Raw genomic sequence first — 20,599 nt, 5'->3', positions numbered from 1 at the left:
TCGGCTCCAATTTTGCCACTCAAAGACCGGCCAGTTTCCTCGTGACTGCTTGCTGCCTGGACGCCTGTCTGATGCTCTCTGTGACCATCCGGTAGCGGGCTGCCCACAGCGGGGGTCAGGGAGTCTCCAGGCCTGGCCGGCAATCGCAGGGCCCAGAGAGCCATTTGGCTGTCATTTCAGCCGTCTTGGCCTTCTGAGCGGTTGGTTCACAGGCCACACCAGAGATGGACCTGGCGGCTGGAATTCCTGAAATACTGAGGACTCTCGTTGCCATCCGCACTACACACAGGAAGACAGACGGGAAGGCAGAACACAGCCAGTGATGTACTCCTCATCTTTAAAACGGTCTTGGAGAGACTGGGGATGGGGGGGGACGGGGGAGGGGGGGGTGCGAGATAGCACAGTGGAGAGGGCGTCTGCCTTACATGCAGCTGACACGGGTTCAATACCCAGCATCCCATGTGGTACCGCAAGCACCTCCAGGGATGATTCCTGAGAGCAGAGCCAGGAGGAACCCCAAAAGTCCTCCCCTCCCTCAATAAAAGTATCTCGGGACATGTGGAAGAACGCGTCCAGTCGCTGGCCCCCTAGCACCCGTCCTCTGCCGGAGGACACTGCAGTACCCTGCTCGCCTGCTCACCCCGAGTGCTCCTGGGGCCAGTGTAGAGCGTGTCCCTCGCCCCCCCCCCCCCCCCTTGGTCCCCTGCCCCCTTTCAAAAAGGAAAGGTCTAAGTGAACCTTCTCTTAATTATCGGCAGCCGGGTAAGTGACATTTCCATCATACGCTTTTACACAACACCAAAACTGTAGGGGCACTGGGGTGAGGTGAGAGGCTACATGTGCTCATGATCTGCTTTGGGGACGGGGCGCCTCAGCCGCGCTGGGACCCCGAGAACAAACTCCTACTAGCAACAGTTCAGGGACAGACAACGCTGCACTCGGAGGGGTGGCCGTGGGGAAAGGGGACAGGCGGGGCCTCCGAGTGGACACAGGGCCCAGCAACGTCAGGTGTTCGGGCCTTTCGAGACCACTCCCCAGAGCCAACGCCTCCAGCCCCACTGACTCCTGGGTTGGCACCAAATCCTCTTTGAAGCCAAAATGAAATAATGGCATGAGAACTGGGTTTTGCATGCACTGGGGAGAGAGAGCATGGGGAACTCAGGATGGGAAAAAGGTTGCACGGGCTGTTCCCACAAACAGAAGGCGTGCTCTCAATGACGTCTGCTGAGGGGTGGGGAAGGGTTGGCGCTCACCTGCAGAGGCCCGAGAAGGGACCCTAACTCGCTCCGCTGGAGGCATCACCGGCAATCAGCAGGTCCTTCCCCGATAGAACTTCCCCTGGGGGGGCTGGAGCAATAGCACAGCGGGTAGGGTGTTTGCCTTGCACGAGGTCAACCAGGGTTCGATTCCCAGCATCCCATAGGGTCCCCCGGAGCACCGCCAGGAGTAATTCCTGAGTGCAAAACCAGAAATAACCCTTGAGCATTGCCGGGTATGACCCAAAAAAGCCAAAAATAAATTTAAAAAAAAAAATCCTTCCCCTGGAAGTCTGCCTGGGATTCCCGCTGCCCTGTTCGTTCTTGGAAGGAGGCACACTGGAGTGTGGGGGGAGAGTCTGACCACATGAGCAGGGGTCTCTCACATCTGAGACAGACCAAGACCACCAGCCTCTCCCAAACCAAGAGGAGTGTGTCAAGGAGAAATGTTGGGCCCAGAGAGTCCGCAGGTTTGAAACTGCAGCCCAAGACGGTTTTCATGACCGTGGTCCCTTTTCACTCATTTGCTTCTAACATGTTAGCGGGCGTAGAAAGAACTAGAGGAAACAGTCCCACCTTCATCCGCTCCAGGCTCTGGGACCTCCAGAAAGCTTCACCACATCCAGCCTGATCTGACACGTCCGGCCACCTCCACTCCTACTCGGGATGAGTCAGGCTTGGAGTGAAATGTGACCGAATGAAAGCAGAAAGAGCCAAGTGCTACTACCATGTGCAGGAATTCACGCAGAACCGCTCAATGCAGAACCCTGACAGTTCCTCGATGACACGATCACTTTGCAGTGATCACTGCAAAAATGTCCTACTGTTCCAAGCCCGCTAGAATCGGAACTGGACCTTCTCCCCCCAGCTCTCCGGTTTCCCAGCAGCTTGGCAGCCACACCCACAAACCGCCCCGGGTAATCTCATCAAAGGCCAAGACCCAGGGACTAGAAACTACAGCTCCTGGAAGAGAGCGGATGCGGAATTTCCTAGAGCGACCTCTTACACGCTACCCCGCTTCCCTACCAAAAGTAGCACACATCTGTTTGGTTTTAACATACTTGCTTGTGTTCTCTTAGACACGGGCTTCAACAGCTCCAGAATGAAATACAACGACCATCACTCACTTCCCGCTCATGGTGGTGGGAAGGTGCTTGGTGGTGGGATTGGGGTTTGAGTATTATCTGCAGTGAACTACTGTGATCTACTGCATGAAAATAAAATATATAAAACTTTGGGGGAGGGGCTGGAGAGAGAGCACAGCGGGTAGGGCGTTTGTCTTGCACGCGGCCGACCCGGGTTCGATTCCCAGCATCCCATAGGGTCCCCTGAGCACCTCCAGGAGTGATTCCTGAGTGCATGAGCCAGGAGTAACCCCTGAGCATCGCCAGGTGTGACCCAAAAAGCAAAAAAAAAAAATTGGGGGGAAAAATGTCCTGTCGTAATGAAGGCGAGCCCCCCCCCCCCCACCCTTCCGAAGTCCCTCCATCTCCCAAGCACTGAGGCGTCGGGAAACCCTTCCTCCCACTGCTCTCTGGCCAGCAGGCGGTACACAGCATCACAGAACAAGACTCTCTCCAGCAGACCTGCTCCCCTATGAATTCCTCGTGTGCTCCTGACAACTGAACGGTGACGGGTGTTAAGGAACAACCAGAGGAACTGGGGAAAGAGACCCAGAGAGCTCTGTCTACCCAACCGTCCGTGGCTGGAAAATTTGTGCGAAGACCGAAAATTAACAGCACCAAAGTAGATTCTAAGTGAATTTTTTTCCCCTTTCATTTTGATTTCTGTTAATGTGATCTAAGCAATAAACAGAAATCACTAAGTAAGCTGGCGTTAATTAAATCAGTGTGGCGCTGGCAGAGAAACAGACAGATCAATGAAATCGAACAAGCAGTCCAGAAAAAAAGACCCGGGGACGGAAGGGCTTAATATGCAGGGAAGCAGGGTGGAAGGAGCGGGGAACAGGAATCCCTCTCACAAATGGTTCCGGGTCGAGGGTCGTTGCTGGACCAGAGCCACAACGGTCCTTACCCCACAGCAAACAGATCAGAAATTAGGAACACTGGAACAAACTAGAAACAGCCATACTATGCGTTTCTGATTTTCAGTAGAAGGAAAAGAATTACAATGAAAAAGGACAGAACGTAAAAATCCACAGAAACGAGAAGCATCAACAAACACAAAAGCAGAAACACAAAAGCAGAAAGAATCTGCCACGAGACGGAGGGTGTGATCATCACTGCCACACACGCGGCTCCAACAAACGCGCCAAGGAGACAGAATTGATTCCCAGACCAAAAAAAAAAAATGCTCACGTTCATTAGCAATGATAAAATTTTTTAGCTTGTCACATCAGGCACCCTCAAGGATAGCAGAGTGTGAGCCCAGCCCGTGGCTTTCTCTGCAGAATCTGAACGGGAGGCTTTCTCTACAGTCATTTCACAAAATGCATCAAGGACCTTCCATTTTCATAGCCCTGCCCAATAACACTCAAGAACCCCATTCACAGGGGCCCCAAACAGGGGCTGGAGCAGTGGCACAGCAGGTAGGGTGTTTGCCTTGCATGCAGCCGACCCAGGTTCGATTCCCAGCATCCCATATGGTCCCCCAAGCAACGCAAGGAGTAATTCCTGAGTGCAGAGCCAGGAGTAATACCTGAGCATCACCAGGTGTGACCCAAAAAGAAAAAAAAAAAAAACAGGAAAAAACACTGCTCAGTGTCCACTATTAGGAAAATGGTTGAGAAAGGAACAAAATTCCCTGTGGAAAGAAATGCAAAAGCATTCGAGGAAATCCATGAAAATTCGTGTTACAATAACACGAAAGTACTTAATGCTGGCTTTCGAGGGCAGAGTATAAAGTTTTACATAAGCCCCAGTGACCATTTCAAGTCAAGTTCATACAGAGAAAGCAAGAAGGCGTGGGTGGTGAGGTGACGCGGTAGGGAGGTGGTGACCTTTGGCATTTTTCAGTGAGTCTGTTCTCTATAGCCAAACTCCTGATAATTGGAATACACAGCACCAAAGCACAGACCGGGAAAGACGAACTAAGGAGACAGTCTGTCACGGACAGGGGCGATCCCCTCACTCTCTCCTTCCCGCTACCTATCGCCGTGCAATTTAGCTCTTTACCTGCACATCTGATTGAGTCATTCAAGGAAATAATCAGGGCTTGACTGCTCTGGCCTCTCCTTTCATCTGCCCTCACAGGTCATGGCTAAGAAACTCCCAGAAGCTGTATTTACCTCAGGATTGGATATGAGAGATCAATTGGCAGCTTTCTAGAAAATGCCACGCACAGAGCCCAGCTTCGCGGGAAGGACAAGAACCTGAGGCCCAGCAGACTGATCGCCCCCTCAGGAGACAGAAGCGTCTCTGCTCTCTGCTCCTTCCACAGACCAGAGCATCTCAGCTCACCAAGGAAACCAAACTAGAGAGTATCTCTCAAACTAGAGAAGCTCTGCTCCCTCAGGAGACTGGAGCATCTCTGCTCACTGAAGACACCAAAGCATCTGTGCTCACTGAGAAGAGTGGAGCATCTCTGCTCCCTCAGACCAGAGCGTCTCTCCTCGCTGAGGAGACCAGAGCGTCTCTGCTCGCTGAGGAGACCAGAGCGTTTCTGCTCGCTGAGGAGACCAGAGCGTCTCTGCTCGCTGAGGAGACTAGAGTGCCTCTGCTAACTGAGGAGACTGGAGCAGCATCTCTTGTCATTGAGAATGGAGCATCTCTGCTCGCTGAGGGGAAGGAGCATCTCTGCTCCCTCAGGAGTCTGGAGCATCTCTGCTCACTGAAGACACCAAAGCATCTCTGCTCACTGAGAAGATTAAAGCAGCTCTGCTACCTCAGAGGACCAGAGCATCTCTGCTCACTGAGACCAGAGCATCCTGCTCACTGAGGAGACCACAGTAATCTCTGCTCACTGAGGAGACTGGAGTGTCTCTGCTCCCTGAGGAGACCAGGGCATCTGTGATCACTGAGAAGACTGAAGCATCTCTGCTTGCTGAGAAGAGAACGCCTCTGCTCAACTGAGGAGACTGGAGCATCTCTGCTCGCTGAGGAGACTGGAGCATTTCTGTTCCCTCAGGAAACCAGGACATCTCTGCTCCCTCAGGAGGCCAGACAACTCTGCTCTTAGGAGCTCGGCATGCAGAGGGCAGGAGCACATGGTGCTGCAGCACACACTGAGGTGCCTGGAAACTGGGCTGTGAGGAGGGAACGAAAGGCCAAAACCCACAGAATGCAGTAAGCGGGGAGAAAACGAAAACCATGTGAGACATAAAAAAAAGAACATTACAAATCAGGAAATTCCCCCCCCAAAAAAGCACAATCCCAAATGACAAAGCGCTTATTCAGCGCCCCCCACAACACCCCATCCCCCCAAAAAAATAAAGATAGAAAGAGAAGCCAGTGAGGAAGAGAGGGAGCGAAAGAAGAGCAGAACAGCAAGGCTGGAGCCGCAGAGTCCAACTGGCTACTCTGGCTACTTGTTTTGGATTCCTGCAGCCCTGCCAACAGAGGAACATTCTAGAAAACGCCAGCACTTGTTAAAAACAATATGTGAGGAAATATTTGTTTTCTTAATATTTAACCAACAGGTTTTGCTATGTTTTTGTGTTTGGGGAAAAAAAAAAAGGCTAAGGCATATACACAAAACACACCCCACACATTTTATCCTATTTTAAGCACCAATGTGTCTGAAGCAGAATTTGAGACTTGATCTAGGTGTTACAAACAAACTTGGGGCCATCACGCCGAGGGGAGACCAATTGCCACCCTCCAAAGAATCGAGTCTGGCCCGAGACGCAGCGCCGCCCTCCCTCAGACAGACACGCGTGGAGCCCGGGACACCGGTGGCGTTTGGAAGAGCGACCTTCAAGAACGTCTGTCGTTCTGTTTTGCATTTTCAGCATCTGACCGCTGTGAGATAACCAAATCCTCCCGTCAGAGAGCCAACCGTTACAGACGTCATGGGGTTCGGGATTTTTGAAGCTAGGCACCACCTTGGGAATTCCTGATACATTCCCATTCCACCTATACTATTATTTTTCTCCCATTCGCTTTTTAAAAAATTGAAATATTTAGGCTTGTTCTAATTCTTAAATATTTAAATAAAAGGATTCTGTTATGCAGCTTCTAAGCTGGGACAAGAAGTACCAGCATATACCACCCTCTAGAAAACGCAATTCACTCCCAATTTTCGAGCAAAGTCATACCTAAAATTGTTTGTAACTGCTTAAAAGGGCCAAGAAATAGCACAGCAGGCAGGGGGCTTGCTTGCATGTGGCTGGCCAGGCTTGATCCCTGGCTCTCCCTCTGGTCCCCCAGGTCAACCAGGAGTGATCCCTGAGCACAGAGACAGAGTAAGTGCTGAGCACCACTGGATATGACTCCCAACAAACAAAAATTAAAAAAAAAAAATTTTAAACACACATCTTTCAATTCAAAGCTTTTGTTCCCAAGGCAACTGGAAAAATTCACCTCTTCAAATTCACCAGCACGGAAACTCTGGTTTGCTGTCCAAATAAATATATGCTACAAAAAAATGAAATCAGTAAGGAAAAACAATCCTACAATTGGGAAGGACAAGCAGGTCTGGCTCTACAGGAGTTATTCGGTTTCCTTCCTGGAAGCCCGTCCTTAAACCTTCTTCAATCTGCCCCACCTGGCAACTCATCCGCTGTTTGCTTGCTGTCCATGTTGCCCCTTACACAGATCACGTCATCTGACTTTTGAGCAAGCACGTTCTAAGCCGCAGAGATGGGACGGTGGCGAGGGTGTCTGTTCCCACACACAGCCAACCTGGGTTTGATCCTGGCCATCCAGGGATCCCCCAAGTTCCACAAGGCGCGATCCCTAAGCCCTAAGTCCCACCACGGGTACCCCCTCCAACCCCCCCCAAAAAACAAAACTGACACCAAGGAGACAAAGAGTAGAGGCAGTCTGCTGAGACCACCCCCCGGGAAACCCCCCCGCCATCCTTCCCCTACACCAAGCAAGCACAAAATCAGTGTCCTGGGTCAAGAACCGGCTCCAGGGGCCGGAGTGATGGGACAGTGGGTAGGGTGCTTGCCTTGCATGCAGCTGACCCAGGTTCGATCCCCAGAACCCCATATGATCCCGAGAGTCGCAGCAAGAGTGACCCCTGAACTCAGAGCCAGGAGTAAGCCCTGAGCACCAGTGCAGGGCGCCCTGCCTCCCGGGACGCGACCCAAAAGCACATTTTCTCTCTCCCCAAGATACATTCACTACCTCCCCTTCCTCCCTGACCCTCCATACCTGGTCCTCGGGCTCCATACTGACAGTGCTGAATAAATGCACGTCGAAGAGGAAAAAATAAATACAAATGAAATCTTATAACCACAGTGAACTGTGTGTTGAGATCGCAAAAAAGACTTTTATTTTATGTTCGAGATTTCCTTAGGACTCTGACAGGCATTTTATGAAACACACACAATTCGAAAAGTGCAAGCCACAGACGGTAATTTTTCTTAGGTACCTTCCAGAACCACAGACATACCACTCGGGTGGGAAGAACTTAAAGAGCAGAACCTCAAGATTTTGAAGTTTCATAAATTAGTCTTTAATAAATTGTACAAAGTATTTATTTCAATTAAAAATTTTTTTCTCAAAAACATAAGCACTTCATTGCTACCCCTACCCCAGAAGACTCATATGAAAGTAAAACACTGAAAACAGAAAAATTCAGATGCAAAAAAAAAAAAAAAAAAAAGGAAAGAAAAGAAAAAACAAACTGGTTCATGGCATTTGATTTACTTCCGGACTCTCTTTCTGGTTTTCGAACCTTGAAGAGAAAACAAAGAAATTTAAATCACCATTAAATTATGAGCACAAAAGAAGAACAGAATGGAAGAATTTCTAATAATAAATATTTAAAATTACAGACTGAATAAGTTTTGAGAATTAAATACATGCACGAGGTTTAATCTGTCAATGCCCCAGAAAGATTCAAAAATCGTGTTAATATGTAAAAAGGGGGGGAAAAAGACGTTTATAACACGTCAGCCTCAAGTTTTACCAGAACTCTTCCACTGATATAACGTATACAACTAGAGAAATACCAAAGTTTTTTCTCTCAATTTGTACAATTTAAAACTCTAATGCCTAAACGTAAACTAAGGAAGCCCTCTTTCCTTGAAAGGAACCAATGAGATCACACACATTACGGAACGCAAGACCTTCTTTCCAAAGTCTGCTGCTGTTAGGACTGAGAAGGGACCAAGGGACGGGTGCGACAGTAAGAGCTGGAAATGGTCACTCTGGACTAGAACTGGCTGTTGAAAGGAGGTAAAGGGATGGACATGGTGGCCTTTCAGAACCTGTATTGCAAACCATAATGCCCAAACTGGGGTGGGGCAGGGAGGGGGAAGGAGAGGGAGGGAGAGGAGAGACAGAGACAAATGGAGAGATAGAGACACACACACAGACAGACAAATGGAGAGACAGAGAGACACAGACAGAGAGACACACAGAGGCAAAGAGACAGGGAGAGAGACAGAGAGAGAGAGAGAGAGAGAGAGAGAGAGAGAGAGTGTGTGTGTCTGCCATAGAGGCAGGGGACAGGGGCGGGAGGGAAACTGGGGACACTGGTGGCGGGACATGTGCACTGGTGAAGGGACGGGTGCTGAAACTTGGTATGACCGAAACCCGACCATGAACTCTGTAACTGTCTCACTGTGATTCAATACACCCCAGCTGTGACACCTCAGGCCACTTCCTGCCACACAGGAACCAGGGTGCTGCCTCCCGGGGGCTGGCCGCAGGCTCCCGGGCAGGGATGCCCAGTAGGCGGAGAGCACGGAGCGGCCCTCCCCCTGGGAGATGGAGACGGAGCCGGGCACGGCCACGGCACAGGCCCAGAACTGCAACCACACCCTCGGGGAGGGAGCCCCCACCACGTCCCCATGGCTAATCACAGCAGCTTCCGAAGGCTTCCCCATGACAGGCTGCTTCATGACTTGACTGGAAATCAATTCTGAAACCAGTGACTTTTCTTTTTCCAAGTCCTAGTTTGTGTTCAAATTGCGGTCTATCAACTAAAGCAAATTGGAAACTTGTAGGAAATGTTCTATAATTGGGGGGGGGGGGGGGGGGGTGTGAGCTGGTTTCAGCCTTGGGACTTTGTCTCCAGGTTTTGTCACCTTCTTTTATCACTTACCTATGTTTTTTTTTATTTTGTCTGGGGGCCACACCTGGCAGTGCCAGGGCTGACCCAGGTTCGATCCCTCATAACACACATGGTCCCCAGAGCCCGCCAGGAGGGGACCCTACGCACAGAGCCGGGACCAAGCCCTGAGCACAGGCAGGCGTGGCCCAAAAGCAAAACAAACCAACGAAGAATTTTGAAATGAATTTTTCATGGAAAATTGACAATGTGACTGTTATCAGCATAACAGGGTATTATAAAATCCAGACCAGTAAGAATCACAAGAAATCTCAATTAGTTTGTATTCTATCACCGTATTACAAAAGACCCTAAAGAAAACAATTATAGCTATACTCAAGTACTGTAGTATCCCTCTCACTAATATCCTAATTTGGTATTTTACTCCTAAATACAACTGTTCTTTATCCCTTTCAAACTAGGTTTAGTTTTCCACTGGAAGGAAAATGCTATCACCGCCTGGAATTTATTATATAATCGGGATTATGTAACTCAGAGACACTCTGCGTGCTATGAATTCAACATGTCACCCTAAAAATCAAGTATGACTACTTCAGGGAAAAAAAATCCCATTTCTCTTCACATCTCTTTAAAAACATATACATATCTTCATAAAGTATCGCCACTGGTAAAAGGTCCAATCATAAGACAAATGTGCAAAATTGATATTTGAACAGTAAGAAATACAAGTTTGGATTACTCTTGCATGACTCCTTTTTCCTATGACTGTATCATTCAAGAGGGAAAAAAAAAAAAAAGAAAATTTCTGTGCAGGGTACCCTAAAAAAGGATCTTCTTGACCAGATCCCAGATACTCAGCGGCAAAAGAGCTGGCTTTCCTCACAGTATCCCCAAGAATGGACCCCACCTCCTCGCAATGCCCCCAGGAGGAGGCCACTGACGACTGTCCACTTTAGAAACAGCGGGGACAAAGTATCATGACGGCTTTAGCTAATTTTAAGTATAATTCTGAAGTATTGGCATGGCTTTGAAATGCCAGAATACACATGGTTTTTTAAGACTTATCATTTTGTGGGGGAAAAATTACTTGCAGCAAATAACCAAATTTTCTCAATTGGTAAAAATTATGCCTTGCATAAAAATAAAAGGATTAGAGGCCTCTGTTCTTCCTGAAAACCACCCGTCACCCCCTCTCTTTCTCTGAGCAAACCTACACAATACACATTTTGAAAGCTTTCAGAATGTGTTCTTACACAATAGACCCCCAACTAGTCAAAATGAGTTTAGGTGTATCAAGAAAATTATACACGTTTTTAAAATGGTCTAAATAGATATTAAAGGAAAGCTGCTCCCATTTTGCTAGGCACAGCATTCTGAAAGATCACACAGTGAGAAAAATCTCTTACCATATTGTAAACCATAAATTGTGTTTGAAAATAAAATTGTTAATGAAGAAACTGACATTTCTGAAGCTGCTGTTAAAGGTAACCGTTCTTGAAATACGTTTATGACACAGTCTCAAGGCACCCGCACGTGGAACTCACGATTGTATTACAGATTTCTCTTAGAAAACCTCAAATGTAATAATGAGCCTTCTTCAAGATCCCTTAAACTAATGAATACAAATACATATATTTTCGTGAACCCGTGGCCTTTTTTCTTTCCCTTTTTGTTTGGCTAGAAGCAAGAGTATCCTACCAGCGCGGGTAATATTTCCCTCAATTTTTCACTATTCAGAAAGAGGGAAAAATACACCTCGACGAGATTTATACTTTGGGGGGTAGAAAATAAACCATAGTGGAAAAGTAAGCGTTACTTAAGTACAGCAACTCCAAGTTGATCTGCCTGAGGATTTGGTCATTCTTTACCTGACGCCAAAACTATGGACTGTTCCAGAATTGGCGACGGGGTGAACTCTCCTCTTGCAGTGAGGGAGATGAAACAGAAACGCCAGTACGGCTTCTCGCCCCTAAATCTAGCAGTGTAAGGCCCTTCTTCAGCTCACACTTGAGAGGTGGAAATACTCTCCCTCTACTTACAAGCCACATGGCAGCTCTCTGCCTCAGGGCCGCCCTCGCACGGACGGGCCCTTTCCTAAGCCTGTCCCCGAACTCTCTCACAGGCTCAGTGTCCCCGAGTCTCCCCACTTCCTTTCTTCCTTCCGGGGAGGGCAGCTGCGAGACGGGGCTGCGTCCACTCGGCCACTTGCTCCCTTCCGCCTTCTGGCCCGGGGAGGGGAGACTGGAGCCCCGTGCCTGAGCCGGTGCCCACACCCACCCCAAGTGTCTGGGATCAAGAAAGCTCTGACATAAAACAGCGACCCCCAAACCAGCCTTTTCCATCAGAGAAATCAAGAGACATTTCAGGACTGACAAGAAAATAAATGAACAAGGGGTTGGAGCGACGGCATGGGGGGGGGGGGGGGCACCGTGGCGTTTGTCTTGCATGTGGCTGACCTGGGTTCGATCCCTGGCATCCCATATGGTCCCCCAAGCACCAACAGGAGTGATTCCTGATTGCAGAGCCAGGAGTGACCCCTGAGCATTGCTGGGTGTGAGCCAAAAACCAGAAAAGAAAAAAAAAAGAAAGAAAAGAAAGAAAAGAAACGAACAAAAGGCAGAGAAACTGAAAGGGACAGAGAAGCCTGCGTGCCGGCAGGGAGCACCGGTACAGGCCAGACTCGGGGAGACTCGGGGAGCCAGGAGCCACTGCCCACCAGCCCGGCCTAGCTTTGCCCAGACAGAGGAGCCTTTGTCACACAGGAGCCTGCCTGGAGATGACCGCAGGCCCTGCCCCCGCTGAGAGCAGTGCAGGGGGGTGACCGAGACTTGGGTTCTTCGCAGCTCCACGGAGTGGGCGGGGCAGCTGAGAAAAGCTGCGTGCCCAGCGACGCGGACACCAGTGAGGCCTTAGCCCCACCGGCAGGAGCAGAAAGAGCACCGGAGGCAGATGGGGAAAGCGGGACTGCGCGACCCTCAGGTCTGGACGGCTGTGACCCGGTGGGCCCGCGGGGAGAGGGGCCCAGGCGGGCCGCGGGACTCACGTGTCTGGACGGCGTCCTCCATCTGCGCGCTGGAGCAGCTCATCTCCTCCACGCCAGACTCAGCGTCTTCCTCCTGCTCTTTCTTCCTCTTCTTGGGGGGAAGGTGGAGAGAGGGGAGAGGCAGTTAGAGCAGCGAGCAGGCGCACAGTCCTGTCACCAGACGCGCCGCAGGAAGGGTGGGGTGGGTGGCAGAAAGGCGCCCCGGCCCTTCGGCTGCCAGCTGGCCGGCCTGGTGGGCAGATCCGTTAGGTCCACCTTGAATTTTCTCCGCCTCATACAGGCCATCACCAAAAGCCATGTTCGAACTGCGTGGCCTGCTTACAAAGAAACTTTCTGGTTTGTTCTGGCGCCACACCGGGTTGTGCTCACAGCTCTCTCCCAGCAGTGCTTGGGGGACTCTATGGGCTCTATGGGGTGCCGGGGATTGATCCCGGGTCAGCCCTGAGCTGTTCCCTACTCCAGCCCTGAAAGCCTCACAGCTCGGGTTTCACAAAGCAGGTGTCGAAAAGCTACAGTAAAATGACAGTAAATTGCATTGAATGAAAAGTTGAAGAAAGCAGGTCAGGGGCAGGGGCACAGCGGGGAGGGCGCTACCCTTGTGTGCAGCGCACCTGGGTCTGGTACCGGGCGCCCCACATGGTCGCCTGGGCACTGCTGAGGAAACTCCTGCCTGCGGAGTCAGGAGGAGGCCCTGGCACGGGTATGAGGCCCCCCCCCGAACACCCAAAGTTAAGGAGACCTAGACAAGAATCCCAAAACTCATTAAAAGCTTTGTAGATCAGTGCCTAAGTAAATGACCGCCTTTAGAGTACATGAAATCCCAAGCAGCTGGGTCTCCCAGCGCTCTCTGCAGTGCTGAGCTGTTTTGCCAGTTGAGTAAACTCAGGGGTCACATGTCACCAGCTGGTCCTCCAAGTTTCGGTTCATGCCTTTCACTGCAGTCTTTGCAACTAGCCCTCGTAAAGTTTTAAAGTGACCTCACCTCTTGATCCACACGTAACACCAGAGAAGGATTATGTCCCATGAATTTCAACTTTGTCTTTCTCGTTTAACTTCATCCCACTATTGACTCGAGCTTTCTCTAAAATACGCTCACGCCACCTAGGAACTCCTGAGGGGGCTCCCCATCTCAGCCACAGTCGCTGCTGGTCCTCCTGACACTTGTCGGCAGGTCAACCCTCCCGGAAAATTCCTTTGCTCTGGGCTGCCCTGTGCCACTCTGTCCTGATTCCTAGGGGCAACTGGGGTTTGGTTCCAAGAGAACGACCTGAGAAAGCTCAGCTCGAGTCAAACCACGCGACCTTCAAACCTCCCCTGGTCAAAACAGTCATTATCATCTACGTGGGACCATCCGCCCCCAACTCTCGCCAAGTATCCATCGTCAGGTGGCGACGTGAGGATGAGGACCCAGAGGCACGCACCAAGTCACAGAGGAAGAGTTCCCCTGGACGAAAACAACAGCTTGACGAGACCTGAGGACACGTGAAAAGGTTCCCGTTTGGCAGATCGGTAGAGGGAGGTATTACTTCTCAAAATCCCCTCTAAGGGCGGCCGTAACGTCACAGAAGGGACGAGAGAAGGGGGAGAGTCTTCCATCTCTCTTTCCAAAGTGTGGCTTCGTGATTACCATCTAAACCCTGCTGGGTGAACAGATTGGTTCGATAATTACATACAATAACGGCAGTGGGCAGGTAACCCTCAGCTGGCACCGGGCAGCTCCCCCGTGAGAACGTCCATATGCAAACGGCACTGACGCCGTGCACGGGGAACCGCTCTCCTGCCGCCGCTGGGGCTGATCAACGCCAGCCCAGACTCCAAGGTGAGCATGTCAGCAGATCTGTGATGCATTAGGCAGGAATAAACACAGACACTCGAGTTCGTCTGGACCCGAAGGGAGGAGGAGGGATACTTCGGGGCTCCAGGGCCTTCCATCCGGGAGCGGAGGCATTTCCCCATCTCGGGGAAGGCGGGCTTGGAAAGGCTCGTGATAAAGGAGCTAGCTATCTGTCGCTCCCCACTTCGGGGCCTTGTGCCTTCCGCGTGTTCTCAGGCTTAATAAAAAAAAAAAAAGGAGCTTTCTTCCTCTCTGGGCAGGTAAATTGCGTAGGAATGAAAATCAGACCGTATTCAATCAACAAAAGAAACACCTGCGCTTCACGCAGCCCTGCCTCCCGCGTCGCCGAGTGTGCGTGGAGAGAACCGGCCGGGGTGGGGTGGGGAGACTCAGACGGGGAGGGGGCTGGGTGCCCGCAGCACACGCGCCCGGGTATGTGATCTGCTTTGTAAGCGGGCGCTTCTCAACGCCCTGCCCCCGCGGCCACCTCCCTTCCCTCACCTGGCAGTCTCGGGGGCGGTGGGCAGCGTCACCTCTGGCTCCCTCGGGACAGAACGTCTCCCCCCGTGGCTGCACAGGCCTGGTTTTCGTCACCCTCCACCCCCAGGCTCCCGGGTGCCTTGTCTGCATCAATTAGCGAAATCGAAATACTGTCCAGGGGCAGCAGACTGACTTCTAAGGTAAACCGAGGGTCGAGTTTTCTTTCAGTTACAGCCTGAGGACTGCGGGTTTATGTCAGAGGGTCCCAACACGCACGGACCACACAGCACGATTCTGAAGCGTCCGGGTGCGTGTGGCTGAAAGCGAGCCCGCGAGCAGCCACTCACTTCTGACTCAGAAACAGGAAGGCGAGACGCGTTGGCTAATCGTCTGGCCGGAGACCAGTTACACACGGAGCGCTCTCCTCATGGAAAGAAAGAAAAATCCGCAGAGGCAAAAGCAGAAGACCAGGTCTCTGCTCCCCAGGAAGCACATCCAAAGCCCCTCTACGGACGGTCCCGGCCCTCTCGGAGAAAAGCCAAACTCAGGCTGGATAAAAGGAGGCCCCAGGCACGGGACTCTCCTGGTGGGTCCCGAGTCACACGGAGTCACTCGCGTTTGCTGCAGAAACCTGGTGGATACGACCAGCAACTGAACGCTCAATCTTACACATGCAGCGAAGGAAAAGCAGGCCTCCACACAAAAACATAGTAAGGCGCACAGTCCATCTTACTCCACTGACTCAGGCCCTGCATCGCTGTTCAAACGGGGCTTACAAATACCGTTAGAAGGAGACATTACGGGGTCGGAGCAATAGCACAGTGGGTCGGGCTCTTGCCTGGCACACAGCCCAGCCGGGTTCGACCCCCAGCATTCCACATTGTCCCCGCTCACTGCCGTGGATGATCTCTGAGTACAGAGCCTGGAGTCAGCCCTGAGCATCGCTGGGTGTGCCCCCTCCCCAGACGCCCCCAGAGGAGAGGACATTCCAGTCTGCATTACATGTTACACTGCCAGTGGGCTCAGGTTCTGCTGCATGGACGGGAACGAATGCTGGAGAAAATCCACTCGAGATTCTCTGCTGGTGCCGCCCGGCCACCAGCTGACCTCACTCCCCTTCCGGCCGAGCTCCAAAGGAGGGCGAAGTGGGCGTGGAACCCCATGGCCCCTCGTCTCTCCTTCCTTCTGTGGAAGCTCCCGAGGGCGAGAAGGAAGATTTTCTCCTTTGTCTGACCTAGTGGGCAACCAAACTTACACGGTCTACACCCCGTTTCGGAGGGAAGAAAAAAAATCAGAGCCCCCTGCCCCCGAAATCTACCTTCTGTAAGGGAACAGAAAGAGCCCCCCCGCCCATGCACCTGAGGCTACTACCCCCCACCCTGGACAGTTCCAGCGACCCCCAGCCCCAGGCTGGAACCCACTCGGGAAACACTGGGCTAGCCCAAAGGATATGGGCTTTGGCATTTTATCCACAAATACCTATGAACCCACACTACCCGAGAACCTGCTCAGCCACTGTCGTAGCAGAGATGGTAGCAGACTTCAAGGAGAACCAAACCACGCAAAACCTCTGACACTGAAGTGAGCACCGAGGAAGTACAAGGGAGGGAGTCCCGGGAAGTCGTCACGGAGGCGAGAACAGGAGGACACGGACACGAGGCGGGTGTGATGTCAGGATGCTGGACACGTGAAACCTACTACTGGCACGGTGGCAAAACTGTGAATCATGGCGACTAAAGTGAACTATTTAAGGAAGCAGGAAAACTCACACAAGCTTGAAAGAAAGCATAGAGAGATGGGACCTGGGTCAGGAAATGCAGAGGGACAGAGAAATCCAAAGACAATCTCCAGCCATGACTGCTCACTGCTGGAGACCCGGCTCGGTCCTGAGGCCACGGGGAGGACACCAGCCGTTGCAAACGGCCACAGGGCATTCACCAAGGACCGTGTGCTGGGCATGACCACCAGCTCCCACTTCCAGTTGAAAGGCAACACCAAGAACCAGATTTAAATAAATAATAAAGTAAATTTCAAGAAAAAGGACAACTTATTTTATAAAAACATTCAACACATAGATATCCAAAGTTTCTAAAAGCCACATTTTAAAAAAAAAAAGTCCCTAAGCGTTCCATAATCGAGTCTTCTTCAAATAAGCCCAATTTAATCCCCCAAGGATGGGCTTTCATTCCAAAGACAAATGCAACGTGGATGATTTTACAGTAAACAATTTCATAATTCGTTGTGATCTATTCTGAAAGTAGGAAGACGACGGGCAAGTCAATAATCATGCCCTTTCTGGGGCTGGAGAGACAGCACAGCGGGTAGGGCATTTGCCTTGCACGTGGCCGACCCGGGTTCGATTCCCAGCATCCCATATGGTCCCCCGAGCACCGCCAGGAGTAACTCCTGAGTGCAGAGCCAGGAGGAACCCCTGAGCATTGCCGGGTGTGACCCAAAAAAGCAAAAAACAAACAAGCAAAAAAAGAATCATATCAGTGGATAGAAAGAATCCAGCGAATATGGAGTCTGGGCATCCGTGTTCTTCACTAGCTCTTCTCTTGCGACAGAAACCACAAAGGCACTGCAACTGGTGCAACAGAAATGATGGATTCGGGAGTCAGCCCCAAGCTCGGGGCGCCCGTGGACAGTCAGAGCGGGTGACACAGCTGCGTGCCCAGGCAGCTTTTGTTCTGAAAGAGATGCCCTGGGTTCTCCAGTAGGCACGGTGGGTCTATGGCTTACTGGGCCCCTCTGAAGTCTGGTGAGGTGGGAGGCCGCTGAAGGGTGTGGTGGGTCCTATCTGGGGAAAAGCACTACGGGAGGGAGCAGGTGACCATGCCCAGCCTGCCAGAATGACTGCATGTCAGGTGACACTATGTGCAACACTGGCCCCCAGATTCCGGGAGCTTCCCAAAGGCCCCTCTGTGGACGGCGTATCTCACTTCCACCTTGTCCCAAACAGTGGCCGCTCACGATCCTGCCGTCCTTTACAGCCCGAGGACCGAGAGACGACAGCGTGATGCAATCTGTGGTCACTGACAAACAAAGGATCGTTCCGATAGAGCCGCTGTACTAAGGCCCGGGAAACCAATGTCGCTGGATTCTCGGCTATGCTGGAATCAGCACTAAACCCCTTTATTCATGAGCTTTCCTGGGAGGGTCTAAGACCCGCACCATTAATGCAAAAAAGAAATGTTTGGCAATATTGTCTCAAAGACAATTTATGGGAAGACACAAAAGGCTATGTTTCAGTAATCTGATCTATTTTATGCCAAAAATCAGGCATATGCCTTGTGGACATCAGTGCTGAAACTCCCCATGGCAACTCTGTCAGATGCCCCTTCTAGGGGGACAGAAGAAGAAGAGAAGGAAGTCCCGACCCCCACAAAAACAAACTCGCTGGTCCAAGGGCTCACTTAGCCCCTGAACTCACAGGAAGAAGGTATCTGTCATGAAAACTTTGAACTTAAACTAGTAGGTGAAAAGCCTTTCCAATTCCAGCTGAGGAAACAGATCATTAAAATTAGCCATTCCACAAAACACACAGAACCAGACCACGAAGATCACCCATCCTAGGGAAAAATCAGAGAACCAAAAAAGAAAGACACCAAACAGAAAAACTAATCTCTTTGCCAAGAGTTAGTAAGAGCGGGGGAAAAAATCGTCATTACTGTTCTCAAACTTAATTAGGTCTTTCATATCAGTAAGTTGAAATATAAAGAAGATAACCAGATCCCTTACAATCCAACTGAAAACCAGAGGAAACCAGTGAGGTAAAGTCAATCCACGATCCACGAGGAGACGCCGGCAGACCCACGAGGAGACGCCCGCAGTCCCATGAAGAGACCCCAGAGATGCACGAGGAGACGCCCACAGACCCACAAGGAGATGCTCTCTCTGGAAGGACAGAGTGGAAGGAGCTCCAGAGGGGGGCAGTGGCAGGAAAGGAAATCTCACAAAACAAGAAGGCAAACTCCTTAAGAGTTAAAGATGGGCTTCAAGTCCCACCCCACGCCAAGAAAGATGCTGAGGCCGAAAAACAAACACGAGCCCATGCATCGCCACTGATTCTCAGCACACCCGCAAGGCCAGAGCGGAGGAAAGAGGCACACAGCTCTGGGAACGGAAAACTGCGAACTCTGACAGAAGCCACCCTCACAGAGCGGGGGCCAGGGGACAAACGAGCGTGGCCTTCAGCTCCGCACAGGGCCAAACTGCCCTCCAACTGCAGAACGGGGGCCTGTTCATTTCCCAGGGCTCGCAGCCCCGGAAAAACTGAGTCCGGGGGCTGGAGCAATAGCAGAGCGGGTAGGACGTTTGCCTTGCATGTGGCTGACCCGGGTTCGATTCCCAGCATCCCATATGGTCCCTTGAGCACTTCCAGGAGTAATTCCTGAGTGAAGAGCCAGGAGGAACCCCTGTGCATCGCCGGGTGTGACCCAAAAAGCAAAAAAAAAAAAAAAAGAAGAAGAAGAAGAAGAAGAAGAAAAACTGAGTCCAAGACAAAGAACATGAAGAGTAGAAAAAAGACTAACCCCCAAAGCAGTCAGGCCCTGAGCAACTCCAGAGAACTAACCCTAGGAAACCAAGCCCCTGGAAGATGAGGCCAGGGGCCGTACTAGGAAGGAGCTGCGTGAGAAGGTCTGCTGACCTTGGGGTTACAGACTCCGGTCTGTGCAAATGTGCACACGCGCAAATGAAATGTGTTTTAAAAAAAAGCAAGTAGGAGCAGACCTGCCCCACCTGCAGGATAGTGAGCCCAGAGCCCCATCAGGGAGCGTTCCAGAAGCCCAGAGCTCACACGAGGCTTTGGGGAGAGGTGGCAGGCGGGCCTTGGATGGCTCCTCCACGTCATGAGCCACGTGGGGAGGAAAAAAAAAACACGGGTGCACTGAATTCCACTGTGGAACCCTGCACCGAAGCCGCTCACATGTCAGAAGTACTGAGGAGCTCCGGGGAAACACACACACACACACACACACACACACACACACACACACACACACACACAAAACTTTTGAGTCTCTATTCATACAGTGACTCACCAAAGCAGCATCAACAATTCGGTTTCTTCCCGGGCTGGGAAGAGCCTAAAAAAAAGGGAGAATAACAAAGATCATTGAGGACGGCCTATTTCAACAGTGGCGAGCCATTACCCAAAATAACGACGAAAAAAGGGAAATAAAGGAGGAGGAGGAGGAGAGCAGCGCCCAGAGCTAAAGGGAGGCCAACGGGGACAGACTGTGTAGGAAGTAGCCCCGAGCAGTGCCAGGTGTGCACCCCCTCACCCCTGCACGCACACACACACACACACACACACTCACGTACACTCACACATACACACACACACACTCACGTACACTCACACAAGCACGCACACACACACATACACACTCACGTACACTCACACATACACACACACACTCACGTACACTCACACATACACACACACACACACACTCACGTACACTCACACACACACACACACACACACACGTCAAAAGCTACGGAGAAGAGAACCCCAATGTACATCTCTCTTTCACTGATGACTGATATTTTTATCAGTCAACGGGGTTCTTATCAGTCAATGGGTTTCACCAAGCTTTTGCTTCTGTAGCTAGGAAAACAAAAGCAACTTCAGGGAAAGAACAAATAACCGGATCATAGAACCAGCTCACCCCACAGCCACAAGATTCCCCCTACACGCAATCTACCTGCTGGCCCAAAAAAAAAAAATCAAAATACCAAACTCTCTAACGCAAACTAGGAGAAAGAGAAGACGGAGGAGCCCAGGCCCCGCAGCAGTGACTCCGGAGGCCTGACCAGCCTTTCCTAGCACCC

At 51.1% G+C, this 20,599-nt stretch overlaps 1 protein-coding gene across 1 annotated transcript in view; it reads right to left on the bottom strand.

Annotated features, from left to right (window-relative positions):
• Window positions 1–7,988: 7,988 nt before the first annotated feature.
• The window catches only part of VRK1 (VRK serine/threonine kinase 1), a 79,359-nt gene continuing 66,748 nt past the window's right edge, over window positions 7,989–20,599 (bottom strand). The window contains exons 13-14 of the mRNA XM_056108279.1: window positions 12,445–12,535; window positions 7,989–8,060 (exon numbers count right to left, since the gene is read on the bottom strand). Coding sequence (XP_055964254.1) covers window positions 8,029–8,060; window positions 12,445–12,535 — 123 coding nt within the window. The 3' untranslated portion in view covers window positions 7,989–8,028. The remainder of the gene's footprint in view (window positions 8,061–12,444; window positions 12,536–20,599) is intronic.

The sequence above is a fragment of the Sorex fumeus genome, unplaced genomic scaffold, assembly GCF_029834395.1.
Source record: "Sorex fumeus unplaced genomic scaffold, SorFum_2.1 ptg000201l, whole genome shotgun sequence".
Lineage (NCBI taxonomy): Eukaryota > Metazoa > Chordata > Mammalia > Eulipotyphla > Soricidae > Sorex > Sorex fumeus.
Note: the sequence above shows the minus strand (reverse complement) of the source record. Positions and strands in the feature narration are given on the sequence as shown.